The sequence below is a fragment of the Thunnus maccoyii genome, chromosome 10 (genome assembly GCF_910596095.1).
Source record: "Thunnus maccoyii chromosome 10, fThuMac1.1, whole genome shotgun sequence".
NCBI lineage: Eukaryota > Metazoa > Chordata > Actinopteri > Scombriformes > Scombridae > Thunnus > Thunnus maccoyii.
In genome coordinates, this window is record NC_056542.1 from 12214699 (window position 1) to 12235126 (window position 20428).

Here is a 20428-nt window from a genome sequence, read left to right on the forward strand (position 1 = left end):
TTGCTGCAGCATTAAAAACATGAATGCATGAGTAATAATTATTCAGTAATTTGTCTGATAATACTTCTGTACTTTTACTTAAGTAAGATTTTATGGGCAGGACTTTCACTTGTGACAGTTTTTTTTTTTTTTTTTTTTACATTGTTGTCGATCTTTCCTCACAGTTAGTGAAGGGTCTGAATGCTTGTTTCACCTCCGCCTGACTCTTTCCTAGTGCTTCCCAGGGGATATAAAGCGGTATTGTTATCAACTTCCCTTTTTGGTTGCAACTCCAGTCTACGGACAAGACCATAAAGCGATAAAAACTACTACATAATAAACGGGCAAACAGATGCCCACACTCACCCTCACTTTCTATGATTGTTAATGATGGCATGTAATTATAAGTTGATGAAAGCAGAAAACTGCAATGTTTGCCTCAATATGGTATCAAACGCAACTACTGCTTCCTTGTAATCCTCCCCCCCCTTTCTCTCCCACATCTGGTCTTTCCTATGTCCTTGCGCTCATGCCCCTCCTTTTGTCAAGTATCAACAGGCAAACTTTAGAAGTCCACACCCCTGCATAACCACCCTCACAAGCACATGCTTACAGTAGCAGTTAAGATCAGCAGCTCAGATGAGAATCGCAGCCATACTGGAATCTACTCTGTGTGGGACAAATTTTTCTACATAGCTGCTTTTGTGGAGGATTTTAGGAGCCAGCATGAGAATGAGACGGACGGAGTTGTGCTGCAACAATCAACTGCATAAAAGTGTGGGATGTCGACACAGACTGCTCTAATGGTTGTGAGATTCATAAGGAGTGGCTGCCCTGGTTGTTTCTCAACATTTGGAGCGTCACAAATAGGAAACCAACTGGTGGGAAGCTTGTGTGGGGGGTTCTAGTCTCTTGCAGGTTCTTCTTTATTTCTCTCTTTCTCCAACCCCTTTGGTACCATCTAGGCTGTTCACTATTCCTCTTTAACCATTCTTAACCTTACTTACAACCCCATTTGTAATTCCTGCACTGCATATTTTTCTTCTTCTCTAAGTCCCTCTCTCTATACTCCCCTCTCTGTCCCACAACTTTTACACACCTCTGTATTCCCACAAGCTCTCCTCATCCCTCATTTCCCACTGCCAGCAACAATGGACTTGACTTTGTGGCAGTACCAGTTCAGGGTCATCATGCTGGGGGACTCCACGGTGGGCAAATCCTCCTTGCTGAAACGCTACACTGAGGATTTGTTCCTGGAGTTCATCAACGAGACGGTGGGTGTAGACTTCTATGTCCACTTCCTGGAGGTGGCGCCGGGGGTCCGTGTCAAGCTGCAGTTCTGGGACACAGCTGGACAGGAGAGGTTCAGGTGAGGATGAACACATCTTGTGACAAATGAGGAAAATAGGTGTCTGTCTTCTACAGTGGTACCAGTCATAGCTTAACATCTCCCCTAGAGCAGATTGGATGCCCCAATATATCAAAACACACACCTACAGTATGCACCAGGCCTGGTAGTACAGATATGTGTCTCTTTGTATAACATGGTAAATGTTTAATGAAAACAAAGATCACAATTCTCTTGATGAATATTTAAGAGACGTGATGTGCATGCAACTATTCTATCCAAATAAACTACCACTGGTTAATCCGTTCACGACAGAGCTGTTATCAGTGTTTGCTCTCAGCTACGATTGTGTATCCACCCCGTCACCCTCTCAAGATCAGTCTACAGTGTGTACAGAGATGCAGTGCTTAAAGTGGAAAAGGCAGCTCTCTCAGCATATTAAATGCAAGAGCTAAGAGTGACATGTTCCCTTCTGTCTCAAAATTCATTATTTCAGTTCTCCAGTTGAATGAACCGCAGCAAATTACAAACTGTGCCTGTTTTTGTTTACCTACGTCTGTAGCCTGCTAATCCCACGAGTCAGCTAAAAGCTCAGCTAAATCAGTCTGTATTATACTTCAGGTTTTGTTTTTATGAAGAAGTACTCTAATAAAGAAGTAATGTTTCACCAACCGGCTGCTGAGAGGACCCTTTAGGTTATTACTTTGGTTTAAACATTCGGTGACTCATGGGGGAAATACATGCCTTTCAACTGTGTCAGTGGTAGAAGAAGGATTCAGGTCCTTTACTAAGTAAAAGTACTAATACCACACTGTGAAAATACACCACCACAAGTAAAAGTCCTACATTCAAAACCTTACTTAAGTAAAAGTATGTAAGTATTATCAGCAAAATGTACTTAAAGTATCAAAAGTTAGGGTTAGTTAGGTTAGTTTAATCCACAGTAATGCATCATAATCTATAAGAGCTTCATGAAAACGGTTTTCAGTTTTGTGAGATTTGTGCATTTCCCGGTAATCCAAGTGGGTTTTTAAATAATTTATTTAGCTTAAGAAGTAGGAGAATTTTAATCCTTCAGTTTATCAGAAAAAAATTCAAATTCATAATCACCAAATTTGGAGATACATAGTTTTCACTGGACAGGAAGGGTATAAAAAATTGTAAAAGTATAAAGTAGAAGTATAAAGTTGCATAAAATGGAAATACTCAAGTAAAGTTCAAGTACCTCAAATTTATACTTAAGTACAGTACTTGAGCAAATGTACTTAGTTACATTCCACCACTGAACAGTGTCATGATTAAGGTGAGAAAACACAGTGGTTGTCAATTTCTTACAAAGGAGCAAACTATTTGTCAATCTGCTTATCTAAAAGAGCTCAACTCAAACAGTGCACAGACTCAGCTGATTATTTGCTCACTGAAACAGGAAATAAGTTGGTAGCAAAGTCTGAACACTGCCTGGTGTGAGTTTTGGGAGGTTTCCGTGTGTTGAAATTCAAAATCTCCTTCTCTCCTCTTCCTTTTCTTTTTTGCCCTTTGTCTTTATTCTTTCCTCAGGTCGGTCACCCGCTCTTATTACCGCAACTCGGTCGGAGGCCTGCTGGTGTTTGACATGACCAACCGAGCCTCATTTGACCATATTAAGGAGTGGCATGCCGAGGTGTGCGAGCGGGTGCAGCCACATAAGGTTCTGTTCGTGCTTGTGAGCCAGAAGAGTGACCGAGATGCTCACGGGGAGAGGGTAGTGAGTCACGAAGAGGCTCAGAAACTTGCCGGACAGTTAGGGATGCCCTACGTGGAGGCCTCTGCCAAGACAGGCCAGAATGTGAGGGAGGCCTTCGAGCTCCTCACTCGAAGGATCTACCAGGGTCTGTTGAGCGGAGAGGTAGAGCTGCAAGAGGGCTGGGATGGGGTCAAGTGCACTTCCCCACAAGCGCTGCAGTTACAGAGAGCCAGCCTGACTCAGCTCAGCAAACCCCCCAAGACCAACAACAAGAAGTGCTGTAGTTAAACTGTGTGCTGGTGGTTGTCACCTATATGCACTCATGTTACTGTAAAACCAAAACCAGCTCCCTGAGCTAGATTTGTGGTGACATTTTACTGTATGACGTGATCATGGAACACACTGATTTACATCTTTCTGTGACAGATATTCTGTGACTCTGTATGTAGCTATGCGTGTACTTTCAACATCCTTGAAATCAGGTTTTGTGTACTTAACTAAGTGTTTTTAAAATGTTAAATCTACATTTTGTGTTTTTAAGATTTTGTTAGGGTCTACACTTGGATTCATGCTCTCTTATGGGAGATGCTAGGGCACATAGCTGATCAGATGCGGTCATTGCTTACCTCAGTTCAGCAGGGTCATGGGTTGTAATGATGATATCCAGTAGTTGAGGCTTTTTCCCTATTAAGTCTAATAGGTGCTATAGATGAAACTCTGTTACCCATTTAATGTGTTAGGACAGGATACTATCACATCCACTCTACTACTGATTTTTGGATCTCGGGACCTATTAACTAGAAAGGTGGCTCCCAGCTGGAGGGGGGGGGGAAAGTATATTTGGTAAAACTCCTCCTGAGGTCATGATTTGTAACCAGGGGTTGCAAGTTTGATTAATTGTGAGAAGTCACAAGCACAAAAGGTTGGGAACCACTGCACTAGAGGGACATCCTGCTTTTTCCTCAGAACCCATTTCTGTGCATAAATCTGGGAATTCTTGTCTATGTTGGTTGTTTAAGTCCAGTGTTGTGCAAATTACTGAAAATTAGTAATTAGTTACAGTTACTACTCTCAAAAGTAACTGAATGACCAATTACTGCATATAAAAGCCTAATTAGTTACGAGGGAAAGTAACATCTGTGTCACTTCTAAATGTCTGCTTCAATTCTTCTATCAATGCACACATAGCTATATTATTTTAGTGTTGCTTTGGTACATTGTGGGACAAAACAACCATCAAATTTTATCTATCATTGTACCCATTATCACTATGATGATAAGTAAGTAGTGGAACAATAAATCAAAATGGATGTTTTGATAGGCCTATTTATTGTAGCCTCAACAGGCCTTCAAATCAAACACTAGTGCACAAGTCAGTTTTAATACTCTTTTGGCAGTGTAACATGAAATAGTCCCAACAACAGTTTCTCTGTAGTGGAATTACTAACACTGGCAGCAGAGGAAGATGGGGTATTATATTGGGTCCCCTGCTTGAGATCAGAGGCATCACTCTGGGCAATTATGCTGCCAGTGCATCTTTTGGGACTGAGCAGGTTTTTGGAAAGAGCTTTGTCGCATCACCAATAATTGCACAGCGTTCTGCAAGTTAGCAATTTTAGCAGGTGTCAGTGTTACCTCGGGGTTCTACTCAGCACAAACAGAGTCGCAAGCAGTTCTGTCCACTTTAGGTCATCCCTTTTTTATTGACCACACGCATGCTTTCACAACATAAACATGTTTCTCACTCTTAACTCCTCCGCTCACTTGACCGGTGTTTCCGGAGGGCACACAGTCCACTTTCTCAAACACATAATCAATATACAATTATAACTGAGAGCTGGCATGTCTTATTCTGGCTCCAGTGTGTGTGTGTGTGTGTCTTCCCAGGTCCAGCATGCTACTGCATCAAGAGGAGAGATAATAATTAGACGACAGGTAACACCTGTGCCAATTAGACTACCCCAGTACTGCTCCCATGAGCCACTCCCACCCGTCTCTCCCCTGCAGCTGAACCTGAACCACATCCCATCACCTCAGTGCTGTTGTTGAAATGAATTACACAAAAACTCCAGGGTGCCTTTGGATATTGTTCTTTTGAAATGCTGTGAGAGGTTTCCATAGCAATTACCGTTCCTCTGGCTGATGAATAGTCTCCTGTGTTTCTGCATACCAAAATGCAGACAAAGACGCCCAGATTAAGGATTCACTGACTGGTTGTTAACTGTTGAGTCTGTATGATGGTTTGTGTACTCGGTTCTCTACACACTGCAAGTTCAATGATTATGTTTTGTACTTTTAAATGTTTTAACTCCACTGGACCCTTAAAAACTTCAATGTAGTCAAATACTGTACAGTGTAGTCCTTTTAAGAGACAATAAATCACTTTCAAACTAACAGCAATAAGCATTTTTTTCTTACAAATTGAAAGCCTTCCCTACAAACTCAAAGATAATCCTTTCTAATAAATGCAGACACCATGTTGAACTTCTCCTCAGTTCAGTCTGGCCTCCTCATTTGGTAATATCAATCATTTATTATTTTTTATGACATTATGAAAACATCTGGAGATCATTTCTTCCATCATTATTTTGATGCAATATTCTGAAAATGGACAAGAATAAAAATAAAATTTACATGGATGTTTGGAGTAAATTACTGTAATAAAACCAACTACATTCAGTTACAATAGACAACAGCACATACAGTACATGTTTAACACAAAGGCAAATAATCTACTGTATTAGAATCTATCATGTGCAGTAGGAATTTGGTATTATAAACTATTTATATATTTAAAAAAAACAATAATCAACATCGTTTGAGTAGAGTGGGTAAACAGAGGAGCCGTAATCTCTCACTCAATGTTTATGATTATCTATTATTGGCAAGATAACACCAAAGATACTTTTTTTAAGGAGGCAAATGAATCTGTAACATTCACATCCAAATGCTCTAGAGTATCAAAAGGCATACTGGATACAGCAGTGGTCACAATCCAAAAGAAGGTGTAAATGTTTATTGACAAAAATGCAATGAATAGAGTTTTGCCAGACTTTGCTAAATGGCAACAAAACTGTATCAAGGGACAAGAGTTACATTATTAATGATGCTGGCAAAACACTCAAAAATTAGGGGGAAATGACAATCAAACACTAATGTCAAAAAAATGAACCCCCACCCAAACCCACTATTTCTTCTTCACCAGTCAAAAAATCCAAGTTGAAAATGAAAAAAAAACAAACAAACCAACAAACAAAAAAGAAAATACAGAGTGGGGACAACACATTAGTGTACAGTCTTGCTATTTTTTGGTCGTCTTGCGGATCAGAGCCATTCTCTGAAATGAAAAACAAATGCAAAAGAGTTAACCTCATGTTCATTACAACACAAACATATCAAAAATAATCTATCTGTAATATTAAATCTACCATGTCCAATAGAAACAAAGCATCTTATGTTTACCTGTTTGTGAGCCTCTGTGGTGCAAGCCTTCTTGAACGGCCGGATCTCATCTGAGCCGTAACCAGGGATCCACATGTTCCACTGACGCTCTGGGAAAAAAAACACAAAGCACAATGTCAGCAGGACCGAGGCTGTATTAACATCTCAGGACATCCAACACATTTACTGTGACATTAAACACTTTCTAAATCAAACAACTAAATTTGCTGTCAGAGTTATCATTTTTTTTCTGATTAGCTCAGTCTTTCAGCATAGTGTCACACTCTCAACCTCTAATATCCATAGCATTTACAAAAATTGTTAAATATCTCGTCAGGAGTAGAAAGCAAAACATTTCAACATCCATGACTGCCTTGACTACACAAACACCGTGATGTCCTGTGTGTGCTTTAAACTAAACACTGGAAAGCAGCAGAAATGACAATACGCCCATCAGTGATGTGGTTGACACATCACCTGAAATCTGCCTATACATTTCTAAGGAAGCTCTTGCATTTTCTGACTGCGACTGTGTGTAGTCACTCTAGAAGTTTTCAAACATGTTTCTTTTTCTATTTTCCCTCCAGCATGTGGATATTTGACGCCTTAAAGATGTCACTTATCAGCAGTTTTTGTTAAATTCTAAAGGGGTGAATCTGCTCCTATCAATTACCCATGTTTTTAAATGAACACAAAGTTTGATAAATAACTAGAGTCACTTGAAATGCACAGTGCAAGTTGTAATTAAATTAAAATCACCCATGCATCAAATCTGTGTGATATACAGGGCATAATCTTTGACACCAGCAACTTACCGAGATGTAATTGGACATCTTTCACCTCCAAGGTGTTGGACTTGCGATGGCGTGCCAGTTGACAGGCAGCTGTCACTACACTCTCAATAAAGTCATCTGCAATTTGTAGCAGCATCTGCGAAGAAAACGACAATTTGAGACCCATCAATTAATTAATAAGCCATGCTTAGTAAAGTAAACCAAATCAAAGAAAAAAATTCACAACGGCTGGAAAATCTCTCATATCTCCACCAATCTCTGTTGCAAAAATAATTTATCATGCAGCCAAGCTTTCAGTGATTAAAACTTTAAAATGAGAAATGTGGAAGCAGGTTAAAGAAGCTTTAAAGCAACAGGATCCTGCAAGATGAAAGAGATATTTTCAAAGTACTTTGTGCTTATTAAAATACAAGTACAACATTAAAGTGAAACTGTAATTAAAACCACGTACCTCCTCAACGTCCTCATCCAGCTGCTCATTTGGGTCGATCTCTCTCACCAGGTCTTGCAGCTTCTTCTTGCTGAGCACCTGGGAAGAAAGCAGATGTTCAGTATCCACTTACTGTGTTATTAAGACTACAGGATATAGACAGCAACCATAGGGTGTTTTTTTTTTTTATAGGAGTCTAATGATGGCCCAAAATGCAATAATGACAACAAAGCACTCACAAGAAAATGGATTGTGGCGCCAAAATGTGAGTTTGACAGTGAAATTTATAAGGTATCACCATATTCTTTATATATGTTATCAATCGATCTATCTATCTATCATTTTGTCATCCTGATTTTCCATATTTTCATTTTGCTGTTTTGGTCTGTTTCTTCCATTTTTCCCCCATTAAAAGGTTTTTTTTTGGGATGGGTTCCTTAACCTATTTGAGGGTCTCATGACAGAGGGTGTCATATGTTGTACAGACTGTAAAGCCCTTTGGGGAAAATCTGCGAGTTGTGATATTGGGCTATATAAATGAAACTGATTTGACTAACTGATGAATTAATGGTGAATGTAGCCTATGAAGACCCTGTCTGAAAAAGGCACAACCTGGGCTATGATCAAAATGGCACACACATGAATAGAGCAACACCCATGTTAAGTATACAAAGCTGTGCTAGTATATCCTGCTTTTCCACGTGAAGCATGTTTCAGTAACCAATTGTTAGCTCACATGTGTAAGAGTAACTCTCCAAAACTATATAATGCTGCCACAGAATAAGGAAGGATTTACCGATTTGACAAAAGTCACAGTAAAATGTCACAGGAAATGTTATTCTTTGTAGCTTCTAAAAATCCAGAGTTCATTTTATTTCATGTTTTTTTTATTTGGTAAATGATTGGTAAATGGGCTGCATTTATATAGCACTGCTTAACAATTAGCCTCTCATTCACCAGTTTACACACAAACATCACACTTCGACATGGGAACAGGAGTCAGGGAGCAATTAGTGGACTGCCCACTGCCCACTCTACCGCTCAACCTCCTGAGCCACAGCCAGTTTATGTGCTTTCATTAATATCAATCAAGAACAGATCTTATTATAATCATATTAAACCCAACAAATTTGGTGACACTGCATAGAAAAAAAAAAAAAGTTTTTCAGACAGGAAGTAGTTGGTGTTATAGCAACCAAACCAAGCCCAGCACCGGTGTCAAAATAAGTTTTAATGAGAAGAAAATGGACTAACCTGAGATCCCTCTGGACTACTTCTGCCAGCAGGGCCAGGGGTTCCCAGAGCCTTTACTGCTGTTGTGGTGCTGTTAGCCATGCTGGTGGCCACAGGAGATGTGGAAGGACTCTAGAGTTTCACAGGAAGCAAAACTGTGTGTCCTGTCTGTGCCTGTATATGTCAGACTCCTGGGTAACAGTCCAAGTCGGGCACCGATGTGATGGATTATCTTTTAACAGGGACCACGTCCATAAATCTATGGAAAAAAGCCAGAAAGTATAGAAATCAGCATCACAGAGGCACCTCTCTTATCAAATACGCTTCTTGTTAATTTTAACTATGTTATAGATTTCCAGTTGTAATATGTCTCATCTGTGTTTTGTTTTTATTTCTCCTACTTTTACCTTATCTTATTGTATTGATTTTTGATTTGTTTCTATAATTTTTTCATATTTGTTTACACATATGCAACAGATACAAATTACTGTACACATAAACTACAGAAAATGTGATGGAGAGGTGCAAAAAAGAAGTAAAAAGTACACAAGTAATTAAAATAACTGATGTATTTTACGCTACAGTTTGTATTCTGTTATTCGTCTGATTTTATGTAAGTAGCTCTGATGTTTTAATATTTTTCGACTATTTCAAACAATTTGTAACTTTGTTTTTGAAGGTGCTATATAAATAGTTCATTATTACTATCTTATAACATTTTTAAATATCGCACTGTATACTACGGTAGCCGTTTTAGCTAACTTGCAATACATATACAGGAACTAGCCGTATAACAACGTTTAAGGATCTACTCAAAATATTAACCGAGTTAGCAAATTAACACCACATTCACAAAATAGAAACACCTAACAGATATCTATTATGTGGCTGTGAAACCTCGACAAATAAAACAAACGTGTAAAATACAGACCCCAAAGTAGCGTTATGTGCTAAAAACAATAGCAGCAATCGAGCTTTGACGTTAGCCGAACAGGCTAACATTAGCAACTAATCTAGCGGTGTGGCTTTATGCACACTGCAGAATACATTTACGCGTTAAATTACCAACTTACCCAATTAAATAAACATTATCTGTCCATGTTTCGGTGCCGTTGCGACGACAATGTATAAGATTGATACAGAAAGACTCCCTCGAACAGCCTCAACACAGCAAGAAAAATGAGCGAGGATATTTTTCACTACTTCCGCTTTGTTTATGTCTGTTTCCTGCGGTAACATGTCGCCTCTGCTCTGCCACCTGCTGGATAGTTTGTAGAATTACACCGAGATTGAACACTGATGAGCGCTTCATTTGTCTCAGTGTAGTGAGCGCAAATGTGCTGCAAAACCCGCACGATGTCATAGGAATAAAGTAGAATCTCTTCTTCTTTTTTTCAAGAAATGAACAATGAACAAACAAACAACAACACAGCGCTGGAAATATAATGCAATAATACATAATTATCCTATACCAGAGGTGTACTCCATCGATAATAAAATATGTAAAGGCAATAATAATTCGATAATTATTAAAATATTATTCGGAAAGAAATACCTTGAGGAATCAGGTTCAGTGAGACTTTATTTAACCACTTCACTTTTAAGGAACTATTAACTTCAGGAGGTGCAATACCTCCAAACTAACCTCAGAGCGTTTTTATTTTTAAAGACCTGTTTTGTGTTTATATGGCTTATTCTTACAAATGAAGTCACAAAAGGCATGGCAATATCCTTAGCAGTGAGGCCCAAATGTCCTATTAATTTGCAGCCAATTGTTTTGTTGTTGTTGTTTTCCCTTCACCCCTCCCCCTCCCAAAACAAAAAACGTATTTTAGATACTACCTAAGCATTTTACTCATTATTTGACAGATTTGCTGTTGTTACTTTAGGACACAGGTGACCAATTTCAACAGTATGGGTCCGCGCAGGACGCACCAATGCATCCATCTGAGACTGATAGTGAGAGAATATTTAGTGTATTAGTCTGAGGATGACTCTGCATTTTATGTCAGTTTACACAGCAAACTACCTTCAGACAGACAATCTTTTTCGATTTCATCCCCTGTACATCTCTGGTTAACAGTTGATCAATCAAAACTCGATTCAAATGACGCTAAAATGTTTGCTTGGTCGGTATTACATGTCACGCCAGGTAATTGCAAAAGTCTGCGGTAACACAGCTTTCAAATTCCCATGAACTTCCTCAGAAACACAAACCTTAACAACAACAAGCTTAAACTGAAAACATTGATACGGCTGATTGACCCAGAGACAAATGACGCACTGGGAGTGAATTGGTTATTGGAGCCGCAGCAATTTTTGCATTTACTGTCGACATACAAAATATTTCTGACATAAATGCTCATCAGCTAAAATTAGTCCTTAGAAATAAGGATAAGGAAATAAGGCTCTTTCAGCAATTTATGTCAAACTGTAGTATGGAGTTTCCCTGTCCTTTCGGAAGTTCAGAATATTTTCAGGCCATTTCCTGAAAACACAAGAATCAAAGCCCCCATGAAGCCACACCCACCTCGTTATACATAAATACTGAGCAAACTTTCGTTTCAAATTAGAAGCTGCGCAAGACTGAGTTCCGGTTGTTTTGCTACACTGTAAAGGTTTTTCACAGCCATGAAAGTACTTCTAGTTGTTGCAGCGGTCGCCCTGATTCAAAGCAGTTATGGTAAATATGTTTTTTTATGGACTGTTATACAATTTGCTCAAAGTATTTAATTTTATTGTTGCTCTGCAATTAACCATTGGTTTGATTTGCAAGTCTAGCTGTGGTCATTTCTCAAAATATATTTTTACTGTTGCTGGTACTGAGTTTTGTGTGGTTTGCATGTATATGTGTGTGGGTGTGTGTTTGCTTGCTTGCCTTGTTGTCGACTGTGTTGTCATTGTCAACTCTGTGTTTGTCTGGCCTCTAGAGGAAACAGTTTACTTTCTCCTCTGTCACACTGACGCGCCTCTTCTTGTGGTTACATGACTCGAGCTGAAACAGGAAATGTTCGGGGAACTGAAATGAGTAACAATTAAATAATTTTATGTAAATATATACAGAGGCCTCTTAACCTTGTTCTCACTCTTAACTGCGAAAAGTGTCGTGCAGTTATATTTGCCTGTAGGGAAAGACAGATGGCCTCTGTTGACAATATCGCAATAGCAGTAAAGTTGAAGAACCTGTTGCTGGTCATGTGGCCATGGTGATTTGAGAGTATTGCCAGTTTTCCAGCAGGAGCCTGAAACAAATGTCAGGAAAAGGGAGAGGTTGTTTTTGAAAGTGTTGCCCAGAACAGCAGCTAGATCCCCAGTGCAAGTCATCACGTCTTTTCCTCTGAGCCCCATGCCTATTCATGTTGTGATCAATAACCTGCATCTGTAATCTCTGTCCACATGCAGCTGCTTTGCTCATTAAAGGGCCAACCGAGCCGGTTCTGGAGGGAGATCTTGTCACACTGGAGTGTCTGTACACAGACTCTGAACACAACATCAGTGAGGTCCACTTTGAGGTGTTCTCCAAGGTGAGCAACAGGAACAAATGGGTTTGAGAGCAAAAAAGTGTTGCATTTCAAAATTCAGGACTTTGAAAGGTCAAAGTCCTCAAATGTTTTTGTTCATTTTTTTATAGAACAGATACTGTAAATGAGCATAGTGTGAACTGAACAATGTCACATGTCATAATGTCACATGTCAACTAATTTGCAATGCCTGTCCCTAGATGGGCAGTCAGCTGCTCTATGTTAATATCACACAAAGCAGCTGACTGCTGTACGGTATAATAATGTAGTGGAGAGAAATTTGTCTCTATAGTTCTCAAAATATGCAGCCAAATAGACATCTAAAATATTTTTTTAGTTTCAATTCAAGTTTTTACCATCACCATCATTCACGACAATGATTAGTCATTTTTATCAAAAAACTGTGGTGATATAATTTTTCCATTTCTTGATTCCACTCATATGTAAACTATTGTACTGCTGCTGTAGTTTGCTGTTGTGCATTTGCAAAGTGAATAAAAAAGTTAAACAGAAGTCTCTTCTCTCTCTGTCTCTCTTATCTTCTACTCTCCCTTCACTAGTACATGCAGGGCTGGCGTTCGATTTGGGAACGATCTTGGTGCTACTATTCGATGCAGATCGAGCAGTTGTCTGACAGGCTCGTCCTTCTAATTCCCCGTGCAGGGAGGTACTATGAGGGGCCCTACCGCTGTGTTTCCGACACCGATAACGTGACTGCGCCAGACAACTCCTCCCAGCCGCTGGTCATCAAAGTGCATTGTGAGTGCCTGGGTTGATACGGGTAGGATCCGTGTAGGAGCTGTCTGCTGAAAGCCTGTAGAACAATGACTCTGCGACACCGCATTTCCCTTTTACCAAATAAAGAAACTTTAGATTTTTCATAGCGCCTGTGTCCTGCAGAAGTCAAAGAGGTTTCTGTAAGAATCTGACAGTCGGCTAGATAGTATGTGACATGCAAATAAGATGCACAGTTTCTGAGTTTCGCTTTTCTTAAGTTGAGAATACTGACATGCACCACAAAGGAGGAAGCAAACAAAACAAAAAAAACTTGTCTCTGGATGTACATTGGTAAACAGTCTAGGTGAGAAGACAGAACAGAGAGACTCTGAAACCTTGCAATTTTCCTCATATTTCCAACCAGCGGGAGGTGAAGACAATCTTTCAGACACTGTGGACACAGCTTTCTTCACAGTGAGGGATAGAAAAACACATTAATAGTTAATAACACAAGACATATCTATGCAATGCAGCTGCAGAGGAGTACACAACAAAACATCACTGTTCCCTATGATAGGTTGACAACAGTTATTTCTGATTTTTCTTTTTTTTAGCACTCCAAGCAAACAAAGACGCATTCCCCTTGTGGGGCTCAAGATTGAAACTATCAGTGTAGGATACACAGTTGTGTGAAACGGCATCCATGGCGCAGCTAGTGAGATTATCAGTGTCCTCTATCTTCTCAGTGGCCATCAAATCGACCGTAATGCTGTTTGATAGGATCCTCAGCCTCATGGGGGGAATCAATAAGAGGCAAAGATTAGAATGGACTAAAGGAGATAGAGGGGGGGAGAGAAGCCAGGAGCTGGAAGGACGTGGGCCATCTATTGAGATAGAAGAGAAAATGAGCCATTATTCACAACACTGCCTCTCTAAAGACTTCGATAAGATGAAGCCCATTATCATTATTATTGATTGCTTGGTACAGTCAGTACCACTGGGAGGCATTCATACTTGAGCCCATATACTTAAATATACTCAGAAAGATCTGAGTGTTGTACCAGCTGCTACCACTGCAAACATATGTTCAGTCACGTCCCAAACTCTGGAAGAAGTATACATCTGTAGCGTGATAAATAAATCTCTTCCTTCATTAATGCCTGATCGTGCTTCCTCATTCCCACTGCGTTTTAGATATGGGAGAGCTGTCGCTGACCAGGGAAGGCTACACCAGCTACCTGGGTGTCTCACAGGAGCTGAAAGTGCGAGCAGGGGATGACGTGGTGGTGAAGTGCTCTGCCAGCTCATCAGAGCAGCCGAGCTTCTACTGGCAAAAAGAGGTGAGAAAGCCTCGGGAATGTGCACAGCGACAGCGTCCCCATTATGCTTCTGGAAACCTGTCAATCTCTCTCCCTGCTCCCTCTCTCGGCTTTTGATGTGACCTCTTTATTCTGGTCTTCGTCTTCTTCCAGTCTCTCTTTCTGTCTCGGCTTTGTTCAAGGATTCTTTTAATTCTCTCTCTCCTCCAACACACATCTCTTTTTCTCTCCCTGTCTTCCTCAAGCCACTTGTTTCCCCTCGCCTGTCTTCTCTCCATCCCCTCCACAGAAGAAGTGCTCTGTATTTAAGTGACCAGTTGGCTTAGGCCCACCATTCGCTGGGGATTGCAGCTTGCCCACTTACAGAGAATTAATAGTTTAATGAGGTCTAGACAAGAGCCAGTCAACCTAAAAACAATTATGTGGATAGATTTCTAATGATTTTTTTAGTGTTTGGTTAACCAGCGTTGAATTATTCAACTCGGCTCTTCGCTGCGATAAAAAACTCTCACTCGAGGGAAATTAAGACATCTCAGTGTAAAATGCCATGCTGACAACAGGCGTGTAGAACAAGCAGAAGTTGATGTGTTGGGAGATACACTGTGGCCTTGTGGTGAGAAAATGGTATTACACCTTCAAGATGTCGTTCAAAATGAACAGCACCGCCACTTGCAGGTAACAGTTGTAATGAAGCTATGAAACTATGAAGATATCTTGGGAACAGGCAGACGTAATTACCAAGTTTCCCCCAAGTTTCCCTTTTGTTATTCTTCTTGATAAGTCGGCTTTGGGTTAATATGCTTGTTAAAGGGTCACTGCTAATCCGGGTTTTAAATGGGCTTACAAGTCCAAATCCAATTCAGTTCAATTCTATACTGCTAATACAGTTTGTCCGCCACATGATCATATGTATTGCTTCAGGTTTATGTCATTATTTGTTAAATATTCAGCCACTGTCATTATGGTGAGGAGGAAAAATCTGCATTATTATTACTGTCAGCGTGACTGACAGGTCCATCACTGTATGGAGGTGCAATCATTTTGCACATCAACATGCCTGATTCGCCTGTCGATCTCTTTGTGCTCCATTTACATAAGTCACGAGGCCTTTGGAAAAGACATTCAAGGAAATGATCAGATGAGATAGAATGATTAAGTGTATTTGTGTGTGCATTTTTCCACTGAGTATCTGTGCATGTTCACTGTACGAATGACAGGAATGGATATGGGGCAGAGAGTGGCATCAGAATGGCCCACTTTGACAGACAGCCGCTGTGGGTACAGTGGCCCCCAGTAATGACAGCAGGACAGAAGCAGAAACGGGCCACTGCTTTGGGAGCCTGTGGATTTGCATACAAAATGCTGCTTTGGCCAGACCTGGCCTTTATGGGAAATCCTCTTAATTCAGATCCATTCAAATTGAAATGGACTTTCTTGGCAGGAGCTGCAGCTCCCAGGAGCCAAATCATTTGCATGGTGTAATGTCTTTTTTTTTTTTTTTTACCCTCTCCTCCACGTTCGTTTGTTTTCCAATCCTTGTGTTTGGCCTATTATTTGTTTCCTCCCATGTCGGGCTCTAACTCATAATAGTGCTGCTATTTTTGTGTCAGCAATTCATCCTGCTCCCTTGCCATCTCATTACGTGTTGTGTTAACACTGTGTGTTGTTGCTGCATCATTCTTTGCGGATGATTCTGTTATCTGGGTTTTTGACTTGTGTTGATGTGTGTTCATTCACTGGGATTACTGCTCAGGTAAATACACTTCATTTGGGACCTTGGGGACTGCTCTCTGAGGGCCACACAACAGCAGATATTTCTGTCTTTCTGCCTCTTTCTGTCTTTGTCCTACTGCCATTGCCAATCTCTCTGTTTTTCTTTATCTCACTTATTCCGTTTTCCTCCTTTGTCCCTCTTTACTCTTCACTATTATACACAAATCAGCCAAAATAACACTTTTTACCACCTTTCTCTCTTTAGCATTCTTTATGTCTGACATTCTTTGTCTGTTTCTCTCTCTCTCCAGCAAGCATCCTCCATCTTTCATGTGTTTTCAGTTAAGAACAATTTTAATTTGAAGGAGTTTGTCGATCCTATTAGGGCTGCAAACAGCTCAGACAATAAAACATTTTTTACTCTCTGCCCTGCTTTCTGTTTGTTTCACACTCTCCTATGCTCTCTCGTATGTCTCAATCTTTCTCTCTCAGGGTGATGACTGGATCCTACCTTCCTCTACGCTGACGCTGAGGAAGGTGAGCCCAATGAATGGAGGGCAGTACACCTGCATGGCCGAGCACCCCTCTGTGGAGTCACTCAACAAGAAACGCACCATCAGCATCACTGTGCTGCCTGGTAAGACAATACTTTAGATCTACCTGGACAGGGACTGAGTCTAGAGCGGTTGTTTCCCTCTTCCTCTGTCTAAAAACTGTATGGGCTTTCTTTTTAAATGTTGGGAAATTCAGCTGTCAACATTCCAAGAATATTATGTTCCGTTTCCTCTTCAATCGGCCAATCCTGACTCTCAGGTGTGACCAAAGAGGTCAGGTGTTTAGGTGGAATTGCGTCATTGAAAGTATTATGCAGAAGTGCTCATTCCTAAGAATGAAACCTTTAAAGCCATACATTTCCGAGAAAAGCAATTTCAGTTGAACTTACCTGTACATAGAAATGAGAAAAAAGTCAAAAGCTGCATTATAGAGCACAAACCGAAGAGACAAACACTTAAGAGAAGTTACTTTGCCATTAGCAAGCCATTAGACATATTTCTATAGAGTGACAGTCTTTGTTTGAATGCGTATGACTGACAAACTGTATTATTTCTCTCGGAACATGAAGATTGTATTCAAGTGGAGAACTAATTTCATTACAACATTATAGCTAATCTAATTATGGCACTTCATCTGTCTTCATCATCTTTATCAGTGACCTGTGAGATGACTGCACTATGTTAATGCAAGGCAGTTTTTAAACACCGTCCTCTCACCCAGTAAGATTCACAGGCCTTGTGATTTAAATCGTTGAAATTATGCCTCCTCTAAAAATGCAATTAAGCCAGTGCATGTTATTTATTATGGTAGAGTTATCTTATTACTGTCGCAATTGACTCATTGGTCACTGTGCTCCACAATGTCTCAACTATCGCCTCTGAAGCACATGTACTAATTAAAAAGCTAATCATTTCTAGATGCTGGAATAATGTTTTCTCATCCTTGAAGGTATGGTGAGCAAATGTTGCATGTCACTACTGCTGCTTTGAAGTTGTACCACAATGGCAGTACAAACCTTCAGCAAACAATCGTGGTGCAAACCTGTCTGACTAAAGCTGCCAAAGAATCCTCTTAACACAAGGAATTTGAACAAAAGCATTTGTTTGTTGCTGCCTCAAATCCTCATAACGCGAATTTTTCAATGTTTACCCTGTCTGTTACTTTAAAGTAAGGTCTCAGAGCATACAGTCCATGAAATACCTGTCTTGAAATGTTATATATAATTTTAAAATTCATGCACATGAATAGGATAATCAGCCAGTTTTTAAAATTGTAAAAGGCAGACTTCTTGAAGATCAGGGCACCACAACTGTCTGAACTGCAGACAGATGCTCTTTTATTCAACAAACAAACAGGAGGTTGCCTTTAGAAGCTTTGCTTTGAGGTGGGAAGCTCATAGTTTTGCTGATTCCAGTTTCTGTGTGATGCACAATTCCCTTCACGTCTGACTGATCTGTCCCACAGAGGATGCCCCCTGGTATGAGTCTAGTAATGGCCGTCTCACGTTGATGACCTCGGCAGCGGCTGCTGCTCTCTTGGTGCTCATCCTCTCAATGAGTGTATTCCTGTGCTTCAGGGCCAAGCAGACCAAGACCAGCAAGGGACCCATGTAAGGAATGACTGTTTGTGTTTTGCGCTTTACTTATGATCATCTTAAATCATGTTCAGTCTGATGGATAACGTGCTTCTGAAAGCTAGTGAATGTGTGCGTGTCTGTTCAATTTCTTCACCGGGTTTTATCCACGCTCACTTTCCTATTTTCCCTAACTCAGCCCCAGTTTTTCCTTCCACGGTTTAGCTTTATATTACGGATATGAAAATTGCTGCAATATTTCATTCTGTCTCATGTGATAGAACCAAGGCCACTTCAGCTACAGAGTGTGTGTCAGTGTGTACCCTGGTGTATACTTCACATTGTGTTTGTGTGTTATGTGTGTCAAGTGTTCTGGCAAAAGAGCACATGTGCAAACCTTTTGTGTGTTTAAAAGGCGTTGTCCATGCTGAATATTAAAGTCTATCTCAGCAGGTCTGACCTACTTGACCCTATCCTTGATCTCCTTCATGCTCTGTCCTCCCATGTGTTTCCACGCTTTCTTTTGAAAAAACCTGACCTAATAGCACCAGGTTTATATTCTGTGGTAGTATATCGGGTATAAATAGGGTCCTAGCAATGATAAGAACATTAGTGGAAGTCCCATTAAACCTGTATGCTGACAGCATGTTAATGTGCACTGTGACCCCCTGCGACTCCGCTCATTAACTTCTTTTCCATATGGGCTGAAAAAAAAATTAAATTTTAAAAGGAATTTCCATAAGAGCCTGCTTCATTCAGGATTTTTGTGCATTTGTGGTGGAGAAAAATTGACTTTTAAATCAACAGCCAGGTGTGGCTCCATTGCTCACTTCTAGTCTATAATTTCCCTCACTTATACTTTTCTAGTGCTTACTGGGAGGTCGATATACTGATAATCACACTCCTCTGTCTTTCCCTCTCTCCCTCTCTCCAGTGATGACAAGTCTCAGAAGAAGCCCATCTACAAATCCAGTGTGGAGTCCCTGCCCTCCACCTGTGGAGACAAACAGCCTCTGGTGTGACCGCATAGCCAGGTGGCAGGATGAAGAGGGGGAAGGAAGATGGAGTGAGAGATGAGGAATATGGAATGGGTGGTCAGAAAATGAAGGATGGCATTGAAGGGATACTTAAAGACGGAGGAGATGGTATAGGGTTATAGATGGTCACATTGGGGGAGAGGAGAGGGAGGAAAGGAGGGAGGCAAAGAGGAGTATTGGGAGACTGCAGGGAGAGCAAAATCGAAATCAGTAACAAGCAGGATGTAAAAAAAAAAAAACAAAAAAAAAACCTGAAGGGCAAATGATTGCTTTAGAGACATAGAAGCTGCTTTGCTTGTGGGTGTAGCCTGCAGTTATGCGTCTTGTACAAAAAGGTGGGCAATTTTCTCTTCATTTATTCTGCAGTGTGGAAAGTGGTGAGCTACATTCTTAGCAAAACCTTGGGGGATGAGTCCTGTGTACTGTAAAAGCTGTAAAGACTCCACAAGCAATTTTCTCCTCTCAGTTGCAAGCATAATTGCTCAGCTGTACATTATGAATGAACCATTTGGGTGATAGGACAAGGTTTTATTTTGTTGATTTCCTTCCCTTTCAGTCTTTTTTCCAAAGCAGTACCAGCTCAAAGCATTTGTGAGAAGGTTTTGTTATAATCTCTTTACTGTGACAGCTCTCAAGCACATAGCACTTCACTATTTAATTTACTGTACTTTGGATTTCTTTTATATTAAATTGCTTTGAAGAAATATGATTTACTGTCCTCCTGTGTGCCAATGATTTTGTTCCATTTTAGAGATACAAAAGAGGCTGAGAGAGTATTGACAACATGGTGAAAGCCGGACATGCATGCTCACTCAGCCGCACACCTTCTCAATCCAATGCCATCTCAGGTTTGCATCAGCTTGTTTACCAACCTTCCCTTTCAGTCTGTAAGACCTTACTCTAAAGCTATGACCTTTACACAAAATACCGTGCCCATGAACGCTTGTGTTTTCCCCCCATCAGCCTGTCAGCATGCACCCCCACCCCAACCCCCCCATCAGTCGGTTCAGCTACATAAACACGTGTGGAGTTGCAGTTACACACA

General features: G+C 40.4%; 3 protein-coding genes across 3 annotated transcripts; 2 read left to right on the forward strand and 1 right to left on the reverse strand.

Annotated features, from left to right (window-relative positions):
* The first annotated feature begins 953 nt into the window (after positions 1–953).
* rab42b (RAB42, member RAS oncogene family) lies at positions 954–5754 on the forward strand. Its single transcript, XM_042424205.1, has 2 exons — positions 954–1348; positions 2885–5754. The coding sequence occupies exons 1-2, from the start codon at positions 1131–1133 to the stop codon at positions 3336–3338; spliced, it is 672 nt and encodes a 223-aa protein (XP_042280139.1). The 5' UTR covers positions 954–1130; the 3' UTR covers positions 3339–5754.
* A 297-nt stretch (positions 5755–6051) lies between these two features.
* On the reverse strand, positions 6052–10171 carry taf12 (TAF12 RNA polymerase II, TATA box binding protein (TBP)-associated factor). Its single transcript, XM_042424204.1, has 6 exons — positions 10022–10171; positions 8970–9207; positions 7737–7814; positions 7307–7421; positions 6513–6601; positions 6052–6387 (listed from the first exon to the last, which is right to left on the reverse strand). Exons 2-6 carry the CDS (start codon positions 9048–9050, stop codon positions 6352–6354), a joined length of 399 nt encoding a protein of 132 aa, XP_042280138.1. The 5' UTR covers positions 9051–9207; positions 10022–10171; the 3' UTR covers positions 6052–6351.
* Positions 10172–11503: 1332 nt separating this feature from the next.
* On the forward strand, positions 11504–20092 carry si:ch211-79k12.1 (uncharacterized protein LOC568891 homolog). Its single transcript, XM_042424203.1, has 7 exons — positions 11504–11631; positions 12351–12472; positions 13030–13228; positions 14381–14526; positions 16711–16855; positions 18238–18382; positions 19281–20092. The coding sequence occupies exons 1-7, from the start codon at positions 11580–11582 to the stop codon at positions 19366–19368; spliced, it is 897 nt and encodes a 298-aa protein (XP_042280137.1). The 5' UTR covers positions 11504–11579; the 3' UTR covers positions 19369–20092.
* The last annotated feature ends 336 nt before the right edge of the window (positions 20093–20428 follow it).

Excerpts from the sequence above, each read along its gene's own strand:
- rab42b (XM_042424205.1), top strand. The coding sequence starts at position 1,131 with ATGGACTTGACTTTGTGGCAGTACCAGTTCAGGGTCATCATGCTGGGG. Across the intron at positions 1,349-2,884 it reads GCTGGACAGGAGAGGTTCAG|GTCGGTCACCCGCTCTTATT; the intron begins GTGAGGATGAAC and ends TTCTTTCCTCAG.
- taf12 (XM_042424204.1), bottom strand. The coding sequence starts at position 9,050 with ATGGCTAACAGCACCACAACAGCAGTAAAGGCTCTGGGAACCCCTGGC. Across the intron at positions 6,602-7,306 it reads AGATGTCCAATTACATCTCG|AGCGTCAGTGGAACATGTGG; the intron begins GTAAGTTGCTGG and ends TTTTTTTCCCAG. Across the intron at positions 6,388-6,512 it reads CCACAGAGGCTCACAAACAG|AGAATGGCTCTGATCCGCAA; the intron begins GTAAACATAAGA and ends TTTTCATTTCAG.
- si:ch211-79k12.1 (XM_042424203.1), top strand. The coding sequence starts at position 11,580 with ATGAAAGTACTTCTAGTTGTTGCAGCGGTCGCCCTGATTCAAAGCAGT. Across the intron at positions 13,229-14,380 it reads GCTGGTCATCAAAGTGCATT|ATATGGGAGAGCTGTCGCTG; the intron begins GTGAGTGCCTGG and ends ACTGCGTTTTAG. Across the intron at positions 14,527-16,710 it reads GCTTCTACTGGCAAAAAGAG|GGTGATGACTGGATCCTACC; the intron begins GTGAGAAAGCCT and ends TTTCTCTCTCAG.